Source organism: Elephas maximus, chromosome 9 (genome assembly GCF_024166365.1).
Source record: "Elephas maximus indicus isolate mEleMax1 chromosome 9, mEleMax1 primary haplotype, whole genome shotgun sequence".
NCBI classification, from domain to species: Eukaryota; Metazoa; Chordata; class Mammalia; order Proboscidea; family Elephantidae; genus Elephas; species Elephas maximus.
Window position 1 is genome coordinate 111,072,049 of NC_064827.1, and position 27,273 is coordinate 111,099,321.

The 27,273-nt window shown below is 46.1% G+C and overlaps 1 protein-coding gene across 2 annotated transcripts in view; it reads right to left on the bottom strand.

Moving 5' to 3' along the window:
- The window catches only part of BICD2 (BICD cargo adaptor 2), a 99,564-nt gene that overhangs the window by 11,372 nt on the left and 60,919 nt on the right, over positions 1 to 27,273 (bottom strand). For both annotated transcript variants that reach the window (XM_049895408.1, XM_049895407.1), the window contains exons 2-4: positions 9,344 to 9,556; positions 2,594 to 2,746; positions 502 to 966 (exon numbers count right to left, since the gene is read on the bottom strand). In XM_049895408.1, the coding sequence (XP_049751365.1) occupies positions 502 to 966; positions 2,594 to 2,746; positions 9,344 to 9,556 (831 nt within the window). The remainder of the gene's footprint in view (positions 1 to 501; positions 967 to 2,593; positions 2,747 to 9,343; positions 9,557 to 27,273) is intronic.

Below are 27,273 nucleotides of genomic sequence, written 5' to 3' on the forward strand. Positions count from 1 at the left end.
ACGGGCTCTCTACCTTATCCTGGGTCTCCATGCTCAACACAGGGCGGCGGGGGAGGGAGAGCCCCACCTCTGCCTGCCCCCTGGGGCCTGCAGCACCTGCAGCAGGCTGGCGGCTCTGAGAGTCCCACGGTGAGACACCAGGGGGTTTTCATCTGAGAATACTGTCCTTACATGACCCTTCTGCCCCCACTGCAGTACATGAGAAAACCTCTACCTAGCAATCAGAACCTTCCTTTTCTGGGTATCTTCTATCGGTAACATGGGTGCTGCACTTATGGTAACAATGCAGAATTTAAAATGAATTTAAGTAGGACTTTCATCAACATAAAGCGTTGGGTGCATACCATTTAGGAATGTGCAGATGTGGGGCAGGGCTGGAGGTGGGGAAACCCAAGCCAGAACTTTCCGAGTTCCAGGGGTCTGTGACAGGGGCCTTGTGTGGGGTGGGGATGTGGGCCAGGGGCCCCCACACGGCCAGTTCTGGCATGGCCACACCCTCACCTGCATCAGCTGCTGTTTCAGCTTCTGGATCTCGGAAATGTTCAGCTCACTGAGGAGGTCGGAGACCAGGCTGGGAGAGGGTGGTGGGAGCCCATCCTTTCTGGGTGTGGAGGTCTTATTGTCGAGTGGCAGCTTGGCCAGGCCATGCTCCAGGCCATTGACCAGGGCCTCAGCATCGTTGTTGGGCTCTGTGGTGGCGGCAGCAGCGTCATCACTGAACTTGAGGCCATCGAGGGAGACGTGCAGGTGGCTGGTGTAGAGCGAGTCATTGATGCTCATGTAGTGTGACAGCTCCTTGCGCAGGCTGTTCTTCTGCTCCCGCTCCGTCTTGAGCGTCTCCAGTGCCTCCTCCAGCTGCCGCTCTGAGATCTCCTTGAGCCGGATGGCGTCCTCCAGTTGGCTGTTAAGATACTCAGTCTCTTCTTCCAGTCGCTTAATCTCATGCTTGAGGCCCTCGAATTCCACCTGAGAAAGGGAATTCAAAGAACTCACAAGTCAGGCAATCCCTTTATGCCAAGTAAATCTGCAAAAAGTTTCAAAGTGCTCGCTCACACTGCAGAGCAGGAGAAGGCCAAACCCAGCCCCTGCTGGGGGAACCAGGCGTTATTTTAAATGGTATAAAAATTTCTAATTGACATTAAGCTATTTAAATATTCTTAAAATAAATTAAATACGTACTTACACGCTCACTAGTACCATGCTAAGTGTATTTCAAATTGGAAGGAACTGAGACCCCCCCAAGGCAGTCGGAGCGAGCCTGGGACAACAGCAGCCACTCGCTTGTACTGTAGGCAGCACACACACCACAGCCGCACCCCAGGGGCGCTGGTACTAAGCTGGCAACAGCAGAATCCAAAATTGCAACTATGTGAAATTACATGCCTAGGACAAACTGGACCCCAGGTCACAGCCAGAGGTGAACCTGTCTTCTCTAGCAGGTCCCTGAGACTTGGCCAGCCACAGCCCCCATAGCAAGGAGCAGACAGCCCCATCTTACTCCTCAAGGCCCACCCAGCTCCTCCACTAACTTCCCCTCCCTCGACTCCTTCAGAGGCTCCTGCTGCAGCCCTGAGCATGGAGGCTACACTAGGCTCAGAGAAGAGAAACAGCACCTGAGGCCGCAGGTGCAGGAGGGTAGAGCTGGGTGGAGCTCATGTCTCATGCACCTAGATAAGGCACAGAGGACGAGAGGGACCACCGGAAAGCTCAAAGGCCCCAGTTCCACAGAGGCTTGAGGATGACCCTGTGAAGACCCCATGGTCACCACTGGAGGTGGGGACACAGCCTGCAGGTCTAGCTTCTGGGATGTTTAGTGTAATCTCTTGTGATTTGCTGGGACCACAGCTTCAGGTTGGCCAATGGTCAGCAGCACGCCTGCCAGAGGTCTTGCCCCTTGGGAGTTCTGGGCCTAAGTCCTGGCCATGAGAGCTCACCGCCCTTGCTGGTATGTAGGGTGAGCCAGGGTGTTCTAGTTACCCAGTGCTGCTGTAACAAATACCACAAGTGGACGGCTTTAACAAACAGAAGTTTATTCTCTCACAGTTTAGGAGGCTAGAAGTCCGAATTCAGGTCACCAGCCCAGGGGAAGGCTTTCTCTCTCTGGGGGTTCTCGGGGAAGGTCCTTGTCATCAATCTTCCCCTGGCCTAGGAGCTTCTCAGAGCAAAGACCCCAGGTCCAAAGGATGCGCTCTACTCCTGGCACTTCTTTCTTAGTGGCATAAGGTATCTATCTCTGCTCACTTCTCTCTCCTTTTGTCTCTTGTAGGATAAAGGTGATCCAAGCCACACCCCAGGGAACCTTTCCTTACATAGGATCAGGGACGTGACCTGAGTAAGGGTGTTGCTACCCACCTGAATCGTCTTTAACATAAGCTAATCTTGCCTCATTAACCATAATAGGCAGAGATTAGAATTTACAACACATAGGACAATTACATCTGATCACAAATGGAGGACAACCATACTTGACACACATTTTGGGGGGACACAATTCAACCCAAGACACAGGGCGACAAACCTTCCCAATATGGGAAGGCAGGATGAGGTGGGGTGAGGGCCCTTGCGTGCCCCTGGCCCTGGGCCACAGACTCACCTGGTTCTGCCTGAGCACAGACACCTGCTTCTGCAGGCAGATGTTCTCTTCCTCCAGCTCCGAGTAGTCCTGCAACAGGCGGGCCTCCCGGAACTTGTACTCCTTGATGTCATCCCGCAGGCGGCCTCGCTGTATCTCCACGTTCTGGTTGATCTGTGGGGGGAGACAGAAAGGTGGGCATGAGCATCCACCACCTGGCACAGGAGGGACATGAGGCCCTGAGCAGCCAGGCACTCTGTGTACAGTCAGCTGTACTGCCAGGACACAGGAGTCTGACCTGCCATGCCCAATGTGGACATCCTGTCGGGGAGGGGAACCTGCGGCCGTGTGTAGGGAGTGGGCAGCAGAGGGCCTCGGGTCCAATCCCTCGCTCTGCCACTCAGTAGCTTGGAACCTACGGCAAGGGACGCAAGCCTGCTCTGACCCTCAGTTTCTTCATCTGTAAAACCCATTTACCCATTTAAAATAGCTCCTCCCTCATACACTGTGGGTGCGAATGTAAAATGGTGCAGCTGCTGTGGAAAACAATCTCGTGGGTCCTTGAAAAGTTAAATTTCCACATGTAGAATTTCCACATGATCCAGCAATTCCACTCCTAGGTACATACCCAAGAAAACTGAAAACGGGTTCACACAAAAACTTGTACACAAAGGTTCACAGCACCATTATTAAGATAATCTAAAACAGGAAAACAACCCAAATGTCCATCAGGGAATGAATGGCTAAGCACAATGTGGTACACACACACAGAGCAGAACGTTATTCAGCCACAGAAAGGCATGCCGATGACCCATGCTATGACACGTGACATGTTACAACCTTAAAAGCATGATGCTGCGTGAAAGAAGCCAGACACAAAAGGATAAACACCGTATGGTTCCATATATTAAAGGCCCAGGAGAGGTGAATCCACAGAGACAGAAAGCAGATTAGTGGTTGTACAGGGCTAGGGGGGTGGGAGGAGATGGGCAGTGACTGCTGATGGACACAGGGTTTCTTTTTGGAGTGAGGAAACATCTGTGAATAGACTAAAAGCCATTGAATTGTAGACTCTCAATGGGTGGGTTGCACGGGATGTGGTTCGTCTCAATAAAGTTGTTAAACAGCTCCTGCCTCATGGCTGCTTGTGAAGACGCAGCGATATTTTCACTCAAGCAAAGAGACCAGTGCAGGACCTGGTGTACACTGTGCTAGAATCAAAAATGCCCGCTGCTGTTATGTGCTCTGTGCTGGGGACCCTGGTCTCAACCTCAGAGCTGTGATATTCAGGGCTGGGTAATTCACCATATTTATTCAATCTGTATGCTGAACAAATAATTTGAGAAGCTGGACTACATGAAGAAGAATGTGGCATTAGGATTGGAGGAAGACTCATTAACAACCTGAGATATGCAGATGACACAACCCTGCTTACTGAAAGTGAAGAGGACTTGAAGCACTTACCGATGAAGATCAAAGACTACAGTAAAACCAATAAGCAACATCATGATAAACAGAGAAAATACTGAGGTTGTCAAGGATTTCATTTTACTTGGATCTACAATCAACGCCCATGGAAGCATCAGTCGAGAAATCGAACAATGTATCGCACTGGGCAAATGTGGTGCAAAAGACCTCTTTAAAGTATTAAAAAGCAAAAATGTCACTTTGAGGACTAAGGTGCACCTGACCCAAGTCAAGGTGTTTTCAATCACCTCATATACATGTGAAAGCTGAATGATGAATAAGGAAGACCGAAGAAGAATTGACACCTTTGAGTTATGGCGTTGGCGAAAAATACTGGATACACCATGGACTGCCAGGAGAATGAACAAACATGTGTTGGAAGAAGTACAGCCTGAATGCTTGTTAGAAGCAAGGATGGCAAAACTTCATCTTACACACTTTGGACATGTTATCAGGAGGGACCAGTCCCTGGAGAAGGACATCATGCTTGGTAAGGCAGATGGTCAGCGAAAAAGAGGAAGACCCTCAACAAGATGGACTGACACAGTGGCTGCAACAATGGGTTTAACCATAACAACAACTATAAGAACGGTGCAGGTCTGGGCAGTGTTTCATTCTGGTGTACACAGGGTCGCTTTGAGTTGGAACCAACTCAATGGTACCTAACAACAATTCTTTGTTGTAGTAGCTTCCCTGGCATCTACCCATCAAATGCATCCCCCTAAGGTGTGACAACCAGAATTGTTTCTCCAAACACTGCCAAATGTTCCCTGGGGGGCACGAGCACCCCCTGGACAAACCTTCCATCCTCCCCATCCTCCTCCCTTTCTGTCCCCTGTTCCCACTGCCTCAAATGGCCTCCCTACCTATCTCCAAGGATCTGGCTGGTCAAGATCACCATCACCACCACTCCGAAGCCCTCACAGTTCCCTCGGCTGGAAGCACTGTCTGTCCTCTGGGTTCCACAAAATCTCTCTGGCCTCATCTCCCAGGACACTAGAGTTACCCATGATCGTATCTTATGTCCTCATCTGAACGGCATTCTTAGCAGACAAGATTCCAAGGGTCTATGCAAATACACAGCAAATAGTAATGTTGGATTGATGAAACAGGACCAAAAAAAAAAAACGGGAAAGTAGCAAAGAGGAAGAATCATTCAATATAGCAGGCATTGCTGACGAATGCAGTCCTCTCATTAAGTGATCCAGAGAGCTTACACCACAGGAGACCAGACATCAAGTTACCAACTAGAAAAAAGCAAGGCTCACCAGGAAATCAAAATTCCTGTTAAACAAGCAAAGGTAAATAAAAATGCCAACCCATATGGGTGGCAATGTAAGGAAACATATATAACCTGCTTCTACTCATCTGAGCAGCAGCTGGAAGCCCCTCAAAAAGTCGTGCACATAACTTCTAATCTAGCCATCTCCTTGTGGGAAACACCCCAGTGGGAAGCCAAAGGAAGACTATAAACAAGAGACTGACCACTGAGTTCACAGCACCACCACCCACAGCACCGGGGCAGGGGGCAAGCCCCCTGCACTGTGCAGACAAGCATGTGGACCATTCCCCCACTGGACTCCCCCCACCATGGCGTGCGGACATAGAAGGGGTGCAGGACACGAGAGGTTTGCCATGGGCCAAACAAGGTCCTTGTCCCTGTAGAAAATCACTGCTGTCGAGTCGATTTCGACTCATGGCATCCCTAAAGGACAGCGCAGAACTGCCCCACAGGGTTTTCCAAGGAGCAGCTGGTGGATTGAAACTATTGACCTTTGGGTGAACAGCCCAAGCTCTTAACAACTGTGCCAACAGGGTTCCCCATCCCTGTAGAGGGCCCTGCAAAAAACAAATGCCCTGAGGTAACAGAGAAAGAGGAGGCCCAGCCTTCTCGGCTTGGGCCTGGAGCACGGGCCCAGTAGAAAGGAGTGAAGAGCAGCGAGGCTGCCAGGGTGTCCTCCATCCTAAAGGGTCCTATCTACATCCTCGTGTCCCTACTCCATTGTGCTGCCCACACTCCAGGCCAGGCCCCTGCTCCAGTGTGCTGCCCACACTCCAGGCCCAGCCTCTTCTGTGGATGGGGAAGAGGACCCCCAGGTGGTTGTGGTGTCAGTGAGCCCCACATAAGGCTCACAGGTCTGCGTGAGTGGGGGCCACAGTGCCAATACCACGAGTAGGCGCAGGGTGTGATCGACAACTGTAGATTTCCAGGCCCTCCCAAGCCACCAAACTAGATTTTAAGGAAAAGCCTAGGAATCCAACATTCTCGCCATGGGAAAGTCGAGGGCGCCACCGCTGTGAGGTCCTCACTGAGCACCTGCTATGTGTCAGCACTGCACAAGCTGCCACCCAGGGTGCAGCCCAGGCCAATCAGCAAATACATTCTCATGGATCTCAGCCCACCACCAAGGAACACCCCATGGCAAGGCGGGCAGGCCAGGTACAGGACGGAGGGTTCTGGGGAGGCGATGTGCTGGCCACTTGCCCCAGGTAAGGTCTGGTGAGATTTCCCTGCAGAGCACAGGCGACACAGGCCTCGCAGGGCCTTCCCAAGGGACGAGGCAGGTGCCAACTGGCATCCACCCTGGAGCGGGTGCTAGAGGTTGCCACTCAGCGATAAGGATGGGGAGACTGGAGCTGGTGTCCACTCTCCCTCAGAAAGGAGAAAACATGCCAGGCAAGGAGGCCACAGCCTGTGCCCCAGCGGACACAGAGTTCTCACCAGAGAGAACGGTGCCAATGAGAGTTGACAGCTCCCAGGGGGCCAAGGTACAGGAGTCATGCTGTAGCCATAGCACACAGACCCGCTCTCCGTGCTCAGTGGACACTTCCCAGCCGGGTTTCTGGGGACAGAGAACTACCATGGTGACCACTCTATGCCAGGCATGGAGACTGGCAGCAGAAGCCAGGGGAGGGGAGGGCCAAGAGCACCAGCAGAGTGAGGCCAGAGTGTGGGCCCCCTCCTCGCTGGCATCACTCCCTACTGCATGTGCTTAAAGCAAAGTGCCACAGACGTTTAAGTGCTTGTGGGACTAGCTGAGCTCATTTCCGGCCAGCCTGTCACCCAGCTCCCTCCTGGCTTCTGCCCAGGGAGAATCGGCCCTCCAGGCTGCTGCAGCTGTGACGCCCTGTCCCCTACACCCACCCTATGTCAGAGGGATCTTGGTAAAATGAAGTGAGACCATGCCATGCCCTCCTGGAGGCCTCTTCGGGCTTCCCGCCCCCTTGGAATTCAATCTAGAGTCCTGGTAGCTTGGTGGTTAAGCGTTCAGCTGCTAACCAAAAGGTCAGCAGTTCAAATTCACCAGCCACTCCTTGGAAACCCTACAGGACAGTTCTATTCTGTCCTATAAGGTCACTATGAGTTGGAATCAACTCGATGGCAGTGGGTTTTGTTTTGTTTTTGGAATTCAATACAAGCCCCTCCCCAGCCACTCCTGCCCTGTTCAGGTGCCAGCACCCCAACCCCCTGGGCATGGCCCCCACTCACCTCCAACCTCCTGGCCTTTGTTCACTGGTCTCAGGGCACTGGTCTCTGCTCAGAACCACCTCACCTGCCCACAGGGATGCCCATGCCCAGGCCAGGGACAAGGCCTGATCCCTACAAGGTCAGGGAACGGGACACAAGGTCACGAACCAGTGTCCCCACTACAAAAGGATTCAGGGACCATGGTTTTACAGATGGGGAAACTGAGGCTGGACCGAAGACAACATCTTGCCCTCACTGGGGGCCCACCCATCCCACCTGGACTCAGGAATGTGGTGCCAACAGGACAGAGTAGTCAAACAGGAGGTGAGCTGCCCCACACCCCAGCATGGGTTGGTTTTGGTTAGCAGTCCTGCAGATGGGTGTGATACAACCCTCTTCCCAAGCAGAACTAGGGACCTGGAGTCAGGACTGCACCATGTGGGCATACCTGGCACCCCCTGCTGCCTGCCTTGTGGCTGTCCCAGCACACACTGGTGGTGGCGGCCCCACCCTCCTGCTGCTCAGCCCCTCTCTGGATGCCCACCTCTACCGCAGGCCTCTCACCTGGATGATGTGGGGTTGGGGGCTGCCTCTTCACTGACCTCCCTGCCTCCACCCTGACCCCCAGAGTCTGTTCCCCCACATGGCAGCTTGTCCCTGCCCTGTGCAGAGCCTCCTCAAGCCCATCCCTCTGAGAGAGAAGCCAACGTCCTGACAGTGTCCTGTGAGGCCCTGCAGGAGCTGGCCACCTGCCTGAGTGCAGCTGTCTCCTGTGATGCCCTTCATGCCCTGGACACTGGTACTGCCAGGCAGCTGGTTCCATGACCCCAGACTCACCCAGACAGTCTATGCCCACCCCCACACACGCCCCGTGGACTCACTGTTGCATTATCTTCCCCCTCTCCCGACTAGAAGGCTCACTCCTGGGGCCTGGGCACATGGCACAGGACTCACTAGGCAGAAGCAGCCACTGGGTGCCATGGGCATTAAGGCTCACATGTATGTTCTTGCTTCACCCGTACAAATCGGAGGACATGGGCATGACATTGGGAGCCCAGACCCACATCACTCCAGCGCAGAGTCCACACACCCCTCCACCCTGCTGCCTGCCCACAGGTGGGCTTAGGACACAGTGCCTTACTCTCTCTGCCAGGTATGTTTGAGGCATGGCTGGCTGGGACAACTGAGGGTAGGGGAAACAGCACCCCCATCTGTCTTTTTAGGCACTAATTTTCAGACACACCCATTCTACCTTAACTTCATGGAGCACACGGTCAGGCCCAGATAGGCACAGCTTTGAGAGAGAGCATCCCCCAGGTGAGGAAGGGTGTGCGATGAAGAGGAAATGGAATGCTGACCTGAAATACCCCTGCGGCCTGCAGACTGGTCCCTGGAGGGGCTGACTGCACTGCTGCCCAAGCAACAGTCCCCTGTGCCCTTGCCCTTTGTCCTGTTGTCTTGTCACGTGGCCCGTGTGGGCGCTGGGCTTGCTCGTGGGACTTGCTTTGACCAATGAGACAGCAGCACACTAAATGCAGGCAGACGTTTGAAGAATGCCATGTGTCTCTCCCTGGTCCTCTGCCTCCACCAAAGTGAGACCTGGTGGAGGACGAAAGAGCACGAGGAGCACAGACAACGCCCTGGCTGAGCCACACTGGGTGACGTGACGCCCCGGACCTATGAGCCTGGCCCGGCCCACAGAGCTACTCCCTGCCTGGAGCTCCTGGACCATCAATCACAAATACTGCTGTATTCAGGCACAGCGAGCAGGGAGGTGGGCTGCACGGCAGTGCTGGAGCATCTGACCGCTGCCCCACCCCTGCCCCAGCCCTCACCTCCTTCAGCTCCTGGGCCACTGAGGTGAGCCGCTCGTTCTCCGACTGAGTGTTGGTTAAGACGTTGCGCAGCTGCTTCAGCTCCGTCTGCAGTTCCAGCACTTTCCTCACGTAGTATTGCTCCTTGGAGGCCGACTCCTGGATCAGACTCTCCTCCCGGCTCTCGCCATCCGCCGCCACCTTCTTGTGGTTTGTGTGTGCCTGTCCAAACGCCTGGGTTGGGAGACACAAACACTCATGAGAAAGGTGTCCTGGGGCGACAGGGCAGCCAAGACCCAAACTGACAACTGCTGAGGTTCACAACCACACAGCGGCCCTTGGACACCACGCAGACGAAGAGGAGCCAGGACGAGGGCACAGCTGATGCCGCACAGCCACACGGACACAAAAGCTGTGGAAGGCGCAACTCGCCACAGCCAGGGAAATCAGAGCGTGGTTACCTGGGGGCGTGGTGGGGCAGGGAGCGGGCTTAAGTGGGAATGGGCTAGATGACCCTGGTGGGCTGGAGGGGCTTACGTGGGTATGTACATATGTAAACTCCACTGAGCTGAACACATGGTTAGCGTGTGTAACTAATAAAAAATAAACTGGAAATACAAAAGTGGTATCTGAGCAGCAACCTTTTGTGCCCAAAGGAATGAGTGCTGACTTGGCCTCACCCCACCAGGCATCGTCCACTCCCTTGCCCTCCTCCTGGAGGCAGCCACCATCACTCAGGCGGTGGCAACAGAGCCTGCTGGCGGCCTGCCTCACAGCACCCACTAAGGCTTGTTCACGCAATCGCATCCACTGAGCCTGTCCAGGAGCCAGGCCCTAAACTGGGGCTGAGTGTAAGGTGGTAAACCAGGGGCTGACGCAGTAGGTGCAGCCTTGCAGACCCAAGCACGCCTGACACCCATCCTGAATGTGAGGCCCATGCCCGGCCCTGGGTCTCTGCACAGAAGGGCTCTCTGACTGAAGAAGTCTCTTGCTCCCCCGCCCCACCCTCAGCTCCTAGTTTTCATTTGGAGTGCTCTGCAAGGCTGCCCTTCTTTAGGCCTGTGGCCACTGCCCACAATACCTGACCAAGCCAGAGGCTGCTGGGTGCAAAGATGACCACCGGGGCCTGTGGCTCTGCCAAATCCTCCCAGTCCATTGATGGGACTCTTGAGAGCATGCTGGCCCACCACCACCACCCCAAAGACAGAGGCAGAGGGGTCTGTTCTTGCTCTAACCCCTGCTTTCTCTTGTCTCTTTGCAGGGGTCCTGGGTCACAGAAAGAAAACAGTCAAGAGAGGGCTGCTGAAGAACAAGGAAAACAAACACCTTTTTATATTTTCTTGAGAGAAATAGAAAAATTTCACTGATTTACTCTTTAATGTTAAGTTCAGGAATTTAGTCCAAGGAAATTATGGGGCGGGGGGGGAGGGGAAGATATGTGCAAGGATGTTTACTGAGCAGGACTGTTTGTCATATAAAAAAACAAAAAATAGAAAGCAACTCATTTCTCCACCAATAGCAGATTGGTTAAGTAAATCAGGGTCTTGCCTAAACAAAAGACTCCTACGTGGCTGCTAAAGGGCGCAGGAAGCCCAGTGGTTTGCAGGGAGCCTTGGACACAGGAAGGGGCAGACGGACTTTACGTAACAGCACATTACTATGTGTGAAACAGTGTCACTGGAGGAACAGCTCCTTGAACAAAAGAGCTTGGAGAACACGGGACTCAACAGACCCCTGCAAGAAACACCGACACCTTCACAGCGCTGAGTACCTCTGAAGTTGGGGGATAGGAGGAGGCCGCTCCAACTGTGCACCAGGCCACCCCACCCCTGGTGTGTCACCCACCTGCTCTCCCTGTGCCAGGTGGGACCAACGCTTGTGCTCTACTCTCCCCCTAACCAACATAATGTCTGCTCTGTGAAAGATACCAGAAAAACTCTGGTTTTCAACTTTCTTTTCAGCCCAAATCAGCTCAACTCTAATTCCTGTGGCTGTTAATTGTCAAATCCACACAGCACCTGCCCCACCCTGGGCTGGCCTCCCCAGGCAGATAAGGGTGAGCCCGGTGCTGAACTGGGCCATGGCCCAGGACTTCCAGCCCTGAGCAGCAGGCCTGTCCCAGCCTCTGCTCCAAGCTTAGTCCCGTGGTGAGTACACAGACTCCTCTGTCTACCTGCCAACGAATGTGAGGGGGTCTGCGTGGCTCCTGGGGAGCACATGCTGGGCTAGACCTCAGCCTCCAAAGAGAACCCATCCTGGCCAACAGAGGCCAACACCCAATGCTCAAAAAAACCTCCTAAGGAGCTGAACATGCAGATTTCGCCTATGAATGCTGAGTTGCAGGAGTGGGACACCTAGAAGCTGTGAAGCACAGTTCCTGTCCAGGCCTGCCTGCCTCCACCAGAATCCTTGCCCCCGCCCACACGCCCAGCCCACCAGCATCCTAGACAGCTTTTCAAAAACAACTGAGGTAAATACTTCCGCTTCCAGCCGAGCTGTGAGAGTAATAGGAACTGGATTTATATTCTGTGTGAAACTAAAAAAAACTGGAAAAATTATGTGAATAAACAATTTTTTTTTTTCCTGTGACTAAATTAATTTATTTAAGCCGTCTCCCGCCACAAGCAAAGGGATGAAAGATGAATTGTTTGATACAATTAAAAGTAAGCCTAAGGTCTCGTACACTTTTCTGGTCCTCACACAGAGTAATGGTCCATACCAGTGCTGTGGTCCCCAACAGTGGTCCAGCTTCTCTTCAGTCATCTTCATAGCCAGCTGGATTCACATGAGGGTTACAGTATGGTTACAATCTCCCCAGGGAAAGGGGGTGGGCCTGACGTGGAGAAGGGTCAGCAACGAACTCGGGTCTCGTGCTCCCTGAGGCGGGACTTCAGGAAGACGTTCAGCGTGCTTATTCCCACCCCGGGGAGTGTTGCCAACCCGGGGAGCACGACAAAGTAGGTGAGAGCCTTCCACGTGTGAGCTGAACCCTCCTCGTTGTGAGCGCTGCTCGTCATAGGCTGCCCTAGCTGTGGCCGGGCCCAAATCAGCAGCCCAGAGGCCTGGGACACAGCCACTGCCACCATTTTTGACTCAGCAATTTTTTTTTTTAAATAATTTTTATTGTGCTTTAAGTGAAAGTTTACAAGTCAGTCTCTCACACAAAAACCCATATACACCTTGCTACACACTCCCAATTACTCTCCCCCTGATGAGACAGCCTGCTCTCTCCCCCCACTCTCTCTTTTCGTGTCCATTTCGCCAGCTTCTAACCCCCTCCACCCTCTCATCTCCCCTCCAGGCAGGAGATGCCAACATAGTCTCAAGTGTCCACCTGATCCAAGAAGCTCACTCCTCACCAGCATCCCTCTCCAACCCATTGTCCAGTCCAATCCATGTCTGAAGAGTTGGCTTCGGGAATGGTTCCCGTCCTGGGGCAACAGAAGGACTGGGGGCCATGACCACTGGGGTCCTTCCAGTCTCAGTCAGACCATTAAGTCTTGTCTTATGAGAATTTGGGGTCTGCATCCCACTGCTCTCCTGCTCCCTCAGGGGTTCTCTGTTGTGTTCCCTGTCAGGGCAGTCAGCAGTTGTAGCCGGGCACCATCAAGTTCTTCTGGTCTCAGGATGACGTACTGGCTGGTTCATGTGGCCCGTTCTCTCAGGCTCGTAATCACCTTGTGTCCTTGGTGTTCTTCATTCTCCTTTGATCCAGGTGGGTTGAGACCAATTGATGCATCTCAGATGGCTGCTTGCTAGCGTTTAAGACCCCAGAAGCCACTCTTCAAAGTGGGATGCAGAATGTTTTGTTAATAGATTTTATTATGCCAATTGACTTAGATGTCCCCTGAAGCCATGGTCCCCAGACCCCTGCCCCTGCTACGCTGGCCCTCGAAGCATTCAGTTTATTCTGGAAACTGCTTTTGGTTTAGTCCAATTGTGGTGACCTCCCCTGTACTGTGTGGTGTCTTTCCCTTCACCTAAAGTAATTCTTATCTACTATCTAATTAGTGAATACCCCTCTCCCACCTTCCCTCCCTCCCACCTCTCGTAACCACAAATGAATGTTTTCTTCTCAGTTTAGACTATTTCTCAAGTTCTTGTAATAGTGGTCTCATACAATGTGTGTCCTTTTGCAACTAACTAATTTCACTCAGCATAATGCCTTCCAGGTTCCTCCATGTTATGAAATGTTTCACAGATTCCTTACTGTTCTTTATCGATGCGTAGTATTCCATTGTGTGAATATACCATAATTTATTTATCCATTTATCCATCGATGGGCACCTTGGTTGCTTCCGTGTTTTTGCTATTGTAAACAGTGCTGCAATAAACATGGGTGTGCATATATCTCTTCATGTAAAGGCTCTTATTTCTCTAGGATATATTCCAAGGAGTGGGATTGCTGGATCATATGGTAGTTCTATTTCTAGCTTTTTAAGGAACCACCAAATCAATTTCCAAAGTGGTTGTACCATTTGACACTCCCACCAGCAGTGTAGAAGGGTTCCAATCTCTCCACAGCCTCTCCAACATTTACTATTTTGTGTTTTTTGGATTAATGCCAGCCTTGTTGGAGTGAGATGAAATCTCATTATAGTTTTGATCTGCATTTCTGTAATGGCTAATGATCGTGAACATTTCCTCATATATCTGTTAGCTACCTGAATGTCTTCTTTAGTAAAGGGTCTATTCATATCTTTTGCCCATTTTTTAATTGGGTTATTTGTCTTTTTGCAGTTGAGTTTTTGCAGTATCATGTAGATTTTAGAGATGAGGTGCTGATCAGAAATGTCATAGCTAAAAACTTTTTCCCAGTCTGTGGGTAGTCTTTTTACTCTTTTGATGAAGTCTTTGGATGAGCATAAGTGTTTGATTTTTAGGAGCTCCCAGTTATCTAGTTTTTCTTCTACGTTCTTTACAATGTTTTCTGTACTGTTTATGCCATGTATTAGGGCTCCTAACGTTGTCCCTATTTTTTCTTCCATGATCTTTATTGTTTTAGATTTTATATTTAGGTCTTTGATCCATTTTGTGTTAGTTTTTGTGCAAGAAGTGAGGTATGGGTCTTGTTTCATTTTTTTGCAGGTGGATATCCAGTTACACCAGCACCATTTGTTAAAAAGACTGTCTTTTCCCCATTTAACTGTTTGGGGGCCTTTGTCAAATATCAACTTAGCAATGGTTTTTAAGTCACTGAACTTCAGGTAATAAAAGACAGTGACCCTGTGAGGCATGACACCGGTGACCTCCACAATGGCCCCCACTCATCCCTGGAAGGAACTTCCTGCCATAGCGCAAAAGAGGGGACGGAGGCAGAGACAGCAGCCCCCTTGGAAGACCATGGCAGACAAGGCACCATAGGCTTGAGACCTGCAGACAGAAGACAGCCGAGGACTGGTCAGTGCAGGCCTGTGAAGAAATCAACCGAGGCCAGGAAAGAACCACCCAGAAGGTACAGGGTAATAATCTCCATCATTCACATATAACCCCCATCAAAGAGCTCCTATGCCCACCAGCTGGAAGGAAAAACCTAATTCACCAAACAGCAAGTACAGTACTCAGAAAGTTTGAGAAAATTAGACCTGTATTAAATACTGCTCAGGTCCCATATACTAAAGCTTAACATCAACTGGAAAGGCTCAGACACTTCTTGAGCAACTTAATTACATCCCAGAACAAAGGTCATACGGGAATACAAAGATATCCAGCTCCCAACAAGGTAAAACTCACAAAGTCCAATATGAAATCATAAATTATTCACCATGCAAAGAAACTGGAAAAATATCTATAATGAAGAGGAAAGAAAGTCAATCAAAACTCAAAGAGCACAGTGACAGAATTAGCAGACACAGACATTAAACCAGTTATAATAATGGAATTCCACGTGTTCAAGAAGCTAGAGGACAGACTAAGCATGTTAAACAGAGACACAGAAGATATTAAAAAAAGGCCTAAGTTGAACTTCTAGGCACAGAAACTACAATATGTGGGAAGAAAAACACACTAGATGGGATTAACAGCACATTACACAATGCAGAAAATTAGTGGACTTGAAGACACAGCAATACAACCATAAAAAATGAAACAAAAAGAGAAAAAAAGACTTAAAAATTTAACAGAACATCGGTGAGGTGTGGCACAACTTCAAAGGGCCTAATACACGGGTAACTACAGTCCTCAAAGGAGGGGAGAGGCAGACAGAAACAATATTTGAAGAAATAATTGCTAAAAATTTTCCAAAGTTGATGAAAACTAAAACCCACAAAAACTAGCAGCTATATATAAGCTATATGCCAAGGCAAATCATAAAATTGTTTAAAACCGGTGATGCAGAGAAAATCCTAAAAGTACCCAGAGGAAAAAGAATACATCACTTCTAGAGAAGCCCAGGTAAGGATGGCAGCAGATTTCTTACCAGAAACCAGCCAGAGGACAGTGAAGCAACATCTTGGGAAAAAAAAAAAAAAACCTGTTAACAGAAACACATAAACAAAGGTGAAATAAAGACATACAAAAGCAGAAAGAATTCATTACCAGCAGGCCTGAATTACAAAAAAAAAAAAAAAAAAAAAAAAATTACAGGCTATGTTAAATCAAATCTTTCCGGTGTAAGAAAGATGATACCAGATGGAAATCTGGATGTATAAAAAGGAATGAGAAGCAGTAGAAATGTAGCTATGTGGGTAAATATAAGAGATCTGGTTTTCTTCTTATTTAAATCTCTTTAAAAGATAATTAACAATTGAGATTCAATGCAACCCCTATCAAAATTCCAACGGCCTTTTTAGCAGAAATGGAAAACTGATCTTCAAATTCATATGGAATTGCAAGCGGCCTCAGACAGCCAAAACAATATTGAAAAGGAGAGCAAGGTTGGAGAACCCAACTTACTGATTTCAAAACTTACTACAAAGCTACAGTAATCAAAATAGTATGGCTCAGTCATACGGAAGGACATACAGACCAATGGAATAGAACTGAGAGTCCAGAAGGAAACACATGTATCTAATGTCAAACAATTTTTCATACGAGTGTCAAGTCTACTCAAAAGGGAAAAAATAGTTTCTTCAATAAATGGTGCTGGGAGAAATAAATTGACATGCAAAAGAATGAAACTGGATCCCTACCTCACACGGTATTTTTTAAAAATTAATTAAAAGTGGATCAACAATCTAAATACAAGGGCTACAACCATAAAACTCTTAGAAGAAAATGGGTAAGTTTTCATGACTTAGGTTTGGCAATGGCTTCTTAGATTTGATACAAAAGCATTACCAAGAAAAGAAAAAACACATAAACTGGACATTATCAGAATTAAAAACTTTTGTACATCAAAAGACATTATCAAGAAGGTGAAAGGGCAAATTACAGAAGGGAAGAAAATATTTGCAAACACACATCTGATAAGGGTCTTTCTTGTTGTTAGTAGTTCCGACTCATAGTGACCCTGTATACAACAGAATGAAACACTGCCCAGTCCTGTGCCATCCTCACATTCGCTGCTTGTGGCAGCCACTGTGTCAATCCATCTCTTTGAGGATCTTCCTCTCTTTCCCTGGCACTCAACATAACTAAACGTGATGTCCTTCTCCAGGAACTGGTCCTTCCTGAAAACATGCCCAAAGAAGGTGAGACAAAGTCTTGCCATCTTTGCTTCTAATGACCATTCTGTCTGCACTTCCAAAACAGATTTGTTCATCCTTCTGGTAAAACATGGTATATTCAATATTCTTTGCCTACACCATAATGCAAAGGTGTCAATTCTTCTTTGGTCTTCCTTATTCACTGTCCAGCTTTCGCATGCATATGAGGTGACTAAAAATTCCAAGGCTTGGGTCAGGCGTGCCTTTGTCCTCTAAGTGACATCTTTGCTTTTCAACACTTCAAAGAGGTCTTTTGCACCACATTTGCCCAACAAAAAACATCATTTGATTTCTTGACCATTGCTTCCATAGGTGTTGATTGCAGATCCAAGTAAAATGAAATCCTTGACAATTTCAATCTTTTCTCAGTTTACCATGATTTTGTTTATTGGTCCACTTGCAAGGATTTTTTTTTTATGTTGAGGAGCAATCCATAGTCTTTGATCTTCATCAGTAAATGCTTCAAGTTCTGACTTTCAGCACAGAAGTTGTGTCATCTGCATATTGCAGGTTGTTAATGAGTCTTCCTCCAATCCAAATGCCATGTTATTCTTCCTATAGTTCAACTCCTGAGATTATTTGCTCAGTATCCAGATTGAATAAGTATGGCAAACGGATACAACTCTGAAGCACAGCTTTCTTGACTTTAAACCACAAAGTATCCCCTTGTTCTGTCTGAAGGACTGCCTCATGGTCTATGTACAGCTCCCTCATGTGCACAATGAAGTGTTCTGGAGTTCCCATTCTTTGCACTATTATTCATAATGTGTTACAATTCACACAGCCAAATGCCTTTGCATAGTCAATAAAACACAGGTAAACACCTTCCTGGTATTCTCTGTTTTTAGCCAAGATCATATGACATCAGCAATGATATCCCTAGTTCCACGTCCTCTTCTGAATCCAGCTGGAACTTCTGGCAGTTCCCTGTCAATGTACTGCTGCAACCACTTTTGAATGATCTTCAGCAAAATTTTATTTGGGTGTGATATTAATGATACTGTTCAATAATTTCTACATTCTGTTGAATCATCTTTCTTTGGAATGGATACAAATATGGATCTTTCCCAGTTGGCTGGCCAGGAAGCTGTCTTCCAAGTTTCTTGACATAGACAAGGCAGCCCCTCCAGCATTGCAACCATTTGTTGAAACATCTCAATTGGTATTCCATCAATTCCTGAAGCCTTGTTTTTCACCATTCCTTTCAGTGCAGCTTGGGCTTCTTCCTCCAATACCATCGGTTCTAGATCATATGATACCTCCTAAAACGCTTGTACATCAATCAATTCTTTTTGGTACAGTGACTCTGTGCCTTCCTTCCATCTTCTTTTGAAGTTTCCTGTGTCATTCAATATTTTACCCATAACCAACCAAAAAAAAAAAAAACCACTGCTGTCGATAGAATCCTCCAATATTGCAACTCGAGGCTTGAATTTTTTCTTCAGTTCTGTCAGCCTGAGAAATGCCAAGAGTTTTTTTTTTTTAATCTCCAAGTCTTTGCACATTTCATTATAATACTTTGTCTTCTTAAGCTGCCCTTTGAAATCTTCTGATCAGCTCTTTTACTTCATCATTTCTTCCATTTGCTTTGGCTAGTCTACATTGAAGAGCAACTTTCAGAGCCTCTTCTGACATCCATTTAAGTGTTTTCCTGTCTTTTTAATGACTTCTTGCTTTTTTAATTATGATGTCCTTGATGTCATTCCAGAACTCATCTGGTCTTTGGTCATTAGTGTTCAATGCATTAAATCTGTTCTTGAGATGGTCTCCAAATTCAGGTGGGATATACTCAAAGTCGTATTTTGGCTCTCATGAGCTTGCTCTAGTTTTCTTAAGCTTCAACTTGAACTTCCATATGTGCAATTGATGGTCTGTTTTGCAGCTGACCCCTGGCCTTATTCTTATTGATGATACTGAGCTTCTCCATCATCTCTTTCCACAGATGTAGTCAATGTGATTTCTACGTATTCCATCTGGTGAGGACCATGTGTATAGTCACTCTTTACAGTGCTGAAAAAAGGTTATTTGCAATGAAGAAGTTGTTGGTCCTGCAAAATTCTTTCATGTGATCTGCAGAGTCATTTCTATCACTAAGGCCGTATTTTCCTACCCACCTTTCTTTGTTTCCAACTTTCGTATTCCAATCACCAGTAATTATCAACGCTCCTTGGTTGCATGTTTGATCAATTTCAGACCACAGAAGTTGGTGAAAATCTTCAGTTCCCTCATATTTGGCATTAGTGGTTGGTGCGTAAATTTGAATTTAACAGTTATATTAACTGGTCTTCCTTGTAGGCTTATGGATATATCCTATCACTGACAGCGATGTACTTCAGGACAGATCTTGAAACGTTTTTTCTGACAATGAATGCAAGGCCATTCAATTTGTCATTCCCAGCAAAGTAGGTATGTTTATCTGATTCAAAATGGCCAATACCAGTCCATTTCAGCTCACTAATACCTAAGATATCGATGTTTATGCATTCCATTTAATTTTTGATGACTTCTAATTTTTCTAGATTCATACTTTGTATATTCCATGTTCTGACTATTAATGGGTGTTTGCAGCTGTTTCTTCCCATTTTGAGTTGTACCACCTCAGCAAATGAAGGTCTCAAAAGCTTTACTCCATCCATGTCATTAAGGTCAACTCTACTTTGAGGAGGCAGCTCTACCCTAGTTGTATTTTGAGTGCCTTCCAACCTGAGGGGCTCATCTTTCAGCCCTATACCAGACAATGTTCTGCTGCGACTCATAAGGCTTTCGTTGGCCAAGTTTTTCAGAAGTAGACCACCAGGTCCTAGTCTGTCTTAGTCTGGAAGCTCTGCTGAAACCTGTCTACCAAGAGTCCCCTTGTTGGTGTTTGAAATACCAGTGGTATAGCTTCCGGCATCACGGCAACAAGCAAGCCACCACAGTATGACAAACCAATGAATGCACAGGGATAAGGTTCTAGTATCCAGAATATATAGAATTGTCTAATTCTGAAAATTTATTGTTAATCTTTTGGATTTCTATTTGCTGTCTCTCTATGGATTCTAGCAGCCTGTTAAATTTAGCTCTTGTATACCCTTCCTAAATTCCTCTCTTGGTTTGTCTGTATGTTCCTTGCCTTGGTCTCAGTTTTGCCTGATCTCTGTATATTAATCTTCTGAATTCTACCTCCGGTAATTCCAAGACCTTCTCTTCCTCCAGGAGGTTTTTCCTGGTTCTTTGTTTTGGTTGCTTGCTGGAGCCATCATGGTCTGCCTCTTTATGTGATTTGATATTGACTGTTCTCTCCAAGTCATCAGTAAGTTGTTATATTTATTTATTGTACGTTGGCTTACTGTACCCTAGCTTCTTGCTTTGTTTTGTTTTGTTTTGATACACTCAAATAGGCTGGGCATGTGAGCTACTTTGATTATTGTTGCCTTTAAAGCTCTCACGTCCTGTCATCAGGTGGTTAGAGCTGCTACTAGGCATATGAGCCCAGGAGTCCATTTAATTTTCTTGTGTGGATTCAGCTCAGGTGTCCAGTGCATTGGTCACTGAGTGTGTGGTGCAGGCTCTCACCTACAGTCCTAGATGGGCAGGGCTTCACAGGGGTGATTGGAACAGCCACAGTCATTCAGCTGCAGTAGGGAGTTATATGCTGAGCAAGGTAGGTGGCTGACAGCTGCCCGAGTACCTAGGTGGAAGGTATGTCCCTGCCCCTTAGAACACATAGGTGGGTGGGTTTTGCAGCCAGACTTTGGGTATCCAGTGCTATTGGTTCTAAGGACTGGGAGGGACTACTTATTCTTGGGCCCCTGTGTTGGGTGGCTAGGTGAGGCTTCCAGTCCTCAGGCCCCTGGTGTGGAGGGGTGAGGACCCTTCTTAATGGGCAGGGCAGTGTCAAATGTCAAGAATCTACCACTCCCTCTTAGCTTCAGGTATACACTCTGTTGTACTACACTAATGAGGGCCTATGTTGAATGGGCCCATACAGATCTAGGCAGGGGTGAAAGGTTTTCAGAGTCCACAGCCCCCTTATGCCCATGCCTAGGCAAAGGGGCAGTACCTGCCCTGAGTTCCTGGCTTAAGGGAGCTGGCAGTTTCTTCTTTCTTGTTTATCTGTTCCCCCCACCCCAAAGCCAGAAGACTGGTTTGGGCATGATGGGATCCCACTTCCAGCCTGGGGGCATGGCAACCGCTGAACAATACAGCCAGACCAGACTGCAGCAGAGTGGGGAAGGGGGCGGGTTGAGGGGAACAGAGGTACTTCCCAGGGAGGGAAGGGTTATTTTGATCCTGTGCAGGTTAGACGCTTGCACTTAACTTTTGCAGATCTAGCACTGCTTCTGCCTAGCTCCAGAGGCTTGTGCAGACTCTCCAATGCTCAGTTTCTCCCGATGTGGAAAACACATCCTGAGTACTACTGCCTGCCTCAGCCCACGTGGACCAGCCTGCAGGGTGGCAGCCAGGTTAGGTCTGGTACTTCCTCGCTGCTTCTGAACTGTCTCTCACTCCCCCCGCCACTCGGTCCGACTCTTCAACTTTGTCTTTGATGTTCAGGGCTCCTAGATTGTCATATATAATTAATTCACTTGTTTTATCAAGTCTTTCTTGTAAGAGGTACCACAGGAAGCACCTGACTATTCCATCGTCTTGGCCCCACCTCCTCCAGTATCCAGAATATATAAAGAACTTCTACAACTCAACAAGAAAAAAATAAATAACCCAATTAAAAAATGGGCCAAGGATTTGTATAGACATTTCTCCAAAGAAATATACATATGGCCAAAAAACACATGAAAAAATTCTCAACATTACTAGTCACTAGGGAAATACAAGTCAAAACTACAATGAGATAAAATGTTATACCCATCAGGATGGCTGTAAAAAAAAAAAAAAAAACAGAAATTAACAAGTGTTGACAAGGACGTGGAAAAACTGGAGTGATCCTACACTGCTGGTGAGAATGTAAAATGGTGCAGCCACTTTGGAAAGCAGTCCGGCATTTCCTCAAAAAATTAAACACATAATTACCACTTGCCAGCAAATCCACTCACAGGTATATACCCAAAAGAACTGAATACAGGTACTTAAATACTTGCACATGAATGCTCACAGCAGCACTATGAACAAGAGTCAAAAGGTAGAAACAGCCCAAATGTACATCAGTGGATGAATGAATAAACAAACTGTAGGATATTCATAAAATGGAATATTACTCAGCCATAGGAATGAAGGACTGATACATGTTACAAATGATGAAGTACAAAAACTTTGTGTTAAGTGAAAAAAGCTAGTCACGACAAGTCACATATTGTATTGCTAGATCACAGGAATGAAGGACTGATAGATGCCACAAATGATGAACTGCAAAAACATGCTAAGTGAAAAAAGTTAGTCACAAAAAGTCACATATTATATGTGCTGGATGCACAGATGTGTTTTAACTGCCCCCTCACAGTCTCCCTAACTGCTAATGGACATAGTAACTACTAATGGATATAAGGATCCCTAATTTTAGTGGCATGTGGTTAAGAGCTTGGGCTGTGAACCAAAAGGTCACCAGTTTGAGTCCACCAGCCACTCCTTGAAAACCCTATGGGGCAGTTCTACTCTGCCCTATAGGGTTGCTATGAGTCGGAATCAACTCAATGGCAAAGGGTTCGGTTTGGGTTTTAATGGACATAAAGTACGTGCTTTAAGGGGAGATGACTGCCCTCTGAAGTAAAGGAGGAAGGGCTGGTGTCTGGCACCAGTATATCTAGAATAGCCTGAACAGGGGCAATAAGTGATGTCCATCGCCTATAAGAGGCCTTCCAATTTTATTATTTTCTTTTACTTTTTATTTTCCCTCTCACTTTTATCACCCCCTTTTATGTTTTATTGCCCCTTTTCATTACCCTTTTCTCTACCTGTTCTCTATACATGCTTTTTGGCACTAATAGGCATGGCTGTCCTATTAGTATTTAATTCCAGGAGAGAGGGACATCCCAAGATGTGAACTGGGGTGTGTCTGGGCATGATCTAATACTGTGGATGGGAGCCTAACTTCAGGGAAACTAGACTGATGATGATGGATCCTGTTCTACTCATCCATGTCCTGCTTATTTCTGTAAGTAATAAATGCCTGTTGATCATGCCATTAGAAGTACCAGGTCTGTGCTCTGTCCAAAGAGTCTTTCCCTAAGAACTTGTGAATATAGTGACATTACAATTATTCCATTTATGTGAAATATCCAGAATAGGTAAATCCATAGAGACAGAAAACAGGGGCTAGGAGGAAGAGGAGAAGAGGAGAGTGATAGGGAGTGATTACTTAATGGGTACAGAGTTTTCTTTTGGGATGATAAAAATATTTTGGAACTAGACAGAAGTGCTGGTTGTACAACACTATGAATGTACTAAATGCCACTGAATTATATACACTTTAAAACGGTTAATTTTAGTTTATGTGATTTTCAAAGCACTTAAAAAAATTAACTGGTGACAGCAGTTTAGAACATACGTAGAAAAAAATTAAGACAACAATAACACAAACACTGGGGGGGAGAAATGAAGTTTATGGTTGTAAGTGCCTTATATACACAAGAAGTGGTATAACATCACTTGAAGGTAGACTGTTATAAGTGAAAAGTATATACAATAATATAATAAACTAGGGATTGGCAAACAAACAGGGCAGCCACGTGTTTTTATAAATAATGTTTGACCGGAACTCAGCCATGCCCATATGTTTACATATTGTATATGGCTGCTTCCCTGCAGAGTTTTACAGTTACATCAGAGACTGTATGGACCACAAGCTTAAAATATTCACTATCTGGCTCCTTAAGACCCCTGCTCTAAATCCTAAAGTAACAACTAAAATAACAATAAACAATCTATCAAAGGAGACAAAAATGAAATCATAAAATTAAATTAATCCAAAAGAAGTCAGAAAGAGAACAAAAAAGAGATGAGATCATTAGTAAACAAATAGGAAGATGACAGACTTAAATATAATCACATCAGTTAATCACATTAAGTATAATTGGTCTAAATACCTCAACTAAAAGGCAGAGATTATTAGATTACCTGCCTACAAGAAACCCACTTTAATATGAAAACACCAAGAGGTTAAAAGTTAAAGGATGGTACCATTTCACCCTCACTAAAATAAAAAAACCCAAACCCGTTGCCATGAAGTTGATCCCAACTCATACTGACCCCACATGTTACTGAGTAGAACTGAGCTCCATAAGGTTTTCTTGGCTGCAATCTTCCATGGAGGATCATAAGGCCTTTCTTCCTCAGTACTGCTGGATGTGTTCTAACCAAACTGTTGGTGCCACCTAACTAGGATGGCTATAATCAAAAAGACAGATAATAACAAGTGTTGATGAGGATGTGGAAAAATTGGAACTGTCATACACTGCTGCTGGAAATGTAAAATGGTGCAGTCACCTTGGAAAACTTTTGACAGTTCCTCAAAAGAGTTATCTATGACCCAGCAATTGCACTCCTAAGCACATACCCGAGAGAAATAACAACATGTTCACACAAAAACTTGTACAGAAACGTTCATAGCAGGATTATTCATAAAAGCCAAAAAGCTGACGTAACCAAATGTCCATCAATTGACGAATAAACAAAATGTGGTACACCCATACAAAGGAATATTATTTTCAATAAAAAGAAATGCCAGGCCGATACATGCTACAACATAGATGAATCATGAAAACATCATGCTAAATGAAAGAAGCCATTCACAAAGAGCCATATTTGTATGGTTCCATTTATATGAAAAGCCCAGAACAGGCAAATCTACAGAAACAGAAAGCAGATTAGTAGTCACCTAGGGCTTGGTTGGGGCAAGGGACAGAAAGGGTGATGACAGTTAAGGTTAGAAGGTATCTTCTTGGGCTAATGAAAATGTTCAAAAATTATGGTAATGGATGCACAACTCTGTAAATACACTACAAGACACTGAGCTGTACACTTTAAATGCAATAACTGCATGGTATGTGAATTATATCTCGATAAAGCTGTTAAAAAAAAAAGCTGAAGAACGGAAAAAGACTTAACGATGCTAACTCTAATCAACTGAAGCTAGAACAGCTCTATTAACATCAGATAAAGTAGATTTCACAACAAAAAATACTATCAGGAATAAAAAGGGTCATTTTAATAACGAGGTCAATTCATAAACAAAACACAACAATCCTAACCATTTATGCACCTAATAAAAGAGCTTTCAAATACATGAAGCAAGAACTGGTACAACTGCAGGGAGAAAGAAAGCCACCAATTATATTTGGAAATTTCAACAACGTGTTCTCTTTCAATAACTAAAAAAACGAGTAGACAGAAACTTGAACAATGCTGTTAACCGATTTAACTAACTGGCATTTACAGATCCACTCCAATGAGAACAACATACACATTCCTTAAAGTGTACATGCAACTTTATTTATTAGTGGTTTTTTTACCAAGGGCAGCTGCACTTCTTCCAAGACAGATTTGTTTGTTCTTTTGGCAGTCCATGGTATATTCGATATTCTTCGCCAACACCACAATTCAAAGGTGTCAATTCTTCTTCACTCTTCCTTCTTCATTGTCCAGCTTTCACATGCATATGATGCGATTGAAAATACCATGGCTTGGGTCAGGCGCACCTTAGTCTTCAGGGTGACATCTTTGCTCTTCAACACTTTAAAGAGGTCTTTTGCAGCAGATTTGCCCAATGCAACGCGTCGTTTGATTTCTTGACTGCTGCTTCCATGGCTGTTGATTGTGGATCCAAATAAAATGAAATCCTTGACAACTTCAATCTTTTCTCTGTTTATCACGATGTTGCTCATTGGTCCAGTTGTGAGGATTTTTGTTTTCTTTATGTTGAGGTGTAATCCATACTGAAGGCTGTGGTCTTTGATCTTCACCAGTAAGTGCTTCAAGTCCTTTTCACTTTCAGCAAGCAAGGTTGCGTCATCTGCATAATGCAGGTTGTGAATGAGTCTTCCTCCAATCCTGATGCCCCATTCTTCTTCATACAGTCCAGCTTCTCGGATTATTTGCTCAGCATACAGATTGAGTAGGTACAGTGAAAGGATACAACCCTGATGCACACCTTTCCTGACTTTAAACCAATCAGTATCCCCTTCTTCTGTCCGAACAACTACCTCTTGATCTATGTAAAGGTTCCTCATGAGCACAATTAAGTGTTCTGGAATTCCCGTTCTTTGCAATGTTATCCATAATTTGTTATGGTCCACACAGTCAAATGCCTTTGCATAGTCAATAAAACACAGGTAAACATCCTTCTGGTATTCTCTGCTTTCAGCCAGGATCCATCTGACATCAGCAATGATATCCCTGGAAGAAGTGCAACCAGAATGCTCCTTGGAAGCAAGGATGGCCAGACTGCAACTTACATACTTTGGACATGTTGTCAGAAGGGATCAGTCCCTGGAGAAGGACATCATGCTTGGCAAACCACAGGGTCAGTGGAAAAGATGAAGACCCTCAGCAAGGTAGACTGACACAGTGGCTGCAACAATGAGCTCAAGCATAACAACAACTGTAAGGATGGCACAGGACTGGGCAGTGTTTCTTTCTGTTGCGCACAGGGTTGCTATGAGTTGGAACTGACTCAATGGCACCTAAAAACAACAACAGCCAGGGGTGAGCAGGAGGGGTAGGGAAAAGGGGTACTCATTGCATTGATTTTCTGTTAAAGGGTGACGGAAAAATCCGGTAACACTGATGATGGTTGAGCAACAAGTTCAATATGATTAATGTCACTGAACTGTACATGCAAAAAACACTGAAATGGAAAATGTTTTGTTACATTTATATTTACCACCATGAAAAAAACTAGTAATCAACACTAGTAATGGCATAAAGGGATACAAATAAATCCCTGAACAGAATAGAGGATCCAGAAATAGACCCACACATATGGTCAACTGATTTGACAAAGGTACAAAGGCAATTCATGGAAAAAGGATAGTCTTTTAACAAATGGTGCTGGAACAACTGAATATATATATATGCAAAAAAGTGAACTTCAATCCATACCTCACACTATATGCAAAAATTCCAAAATGGATCATAGGCTTAAAAATAAAACTTAAATGTATAAAACTTCCAGGAGAACACATTTGTAACCTTGAACATAATCCATAAAAGAAAAAACTAGTTAATGCGGACTTCAAAATTAAGAACTTATACTGTTTTACTGTTTGAAAGGCAGGGTTGAGAGAATGAAAAGGCAAGACACAGACTGGGAGAAAATCTTTGCAAAGGACTTATCTAATAAAGGACTTGTATCCAGAATATATAAAGAACACA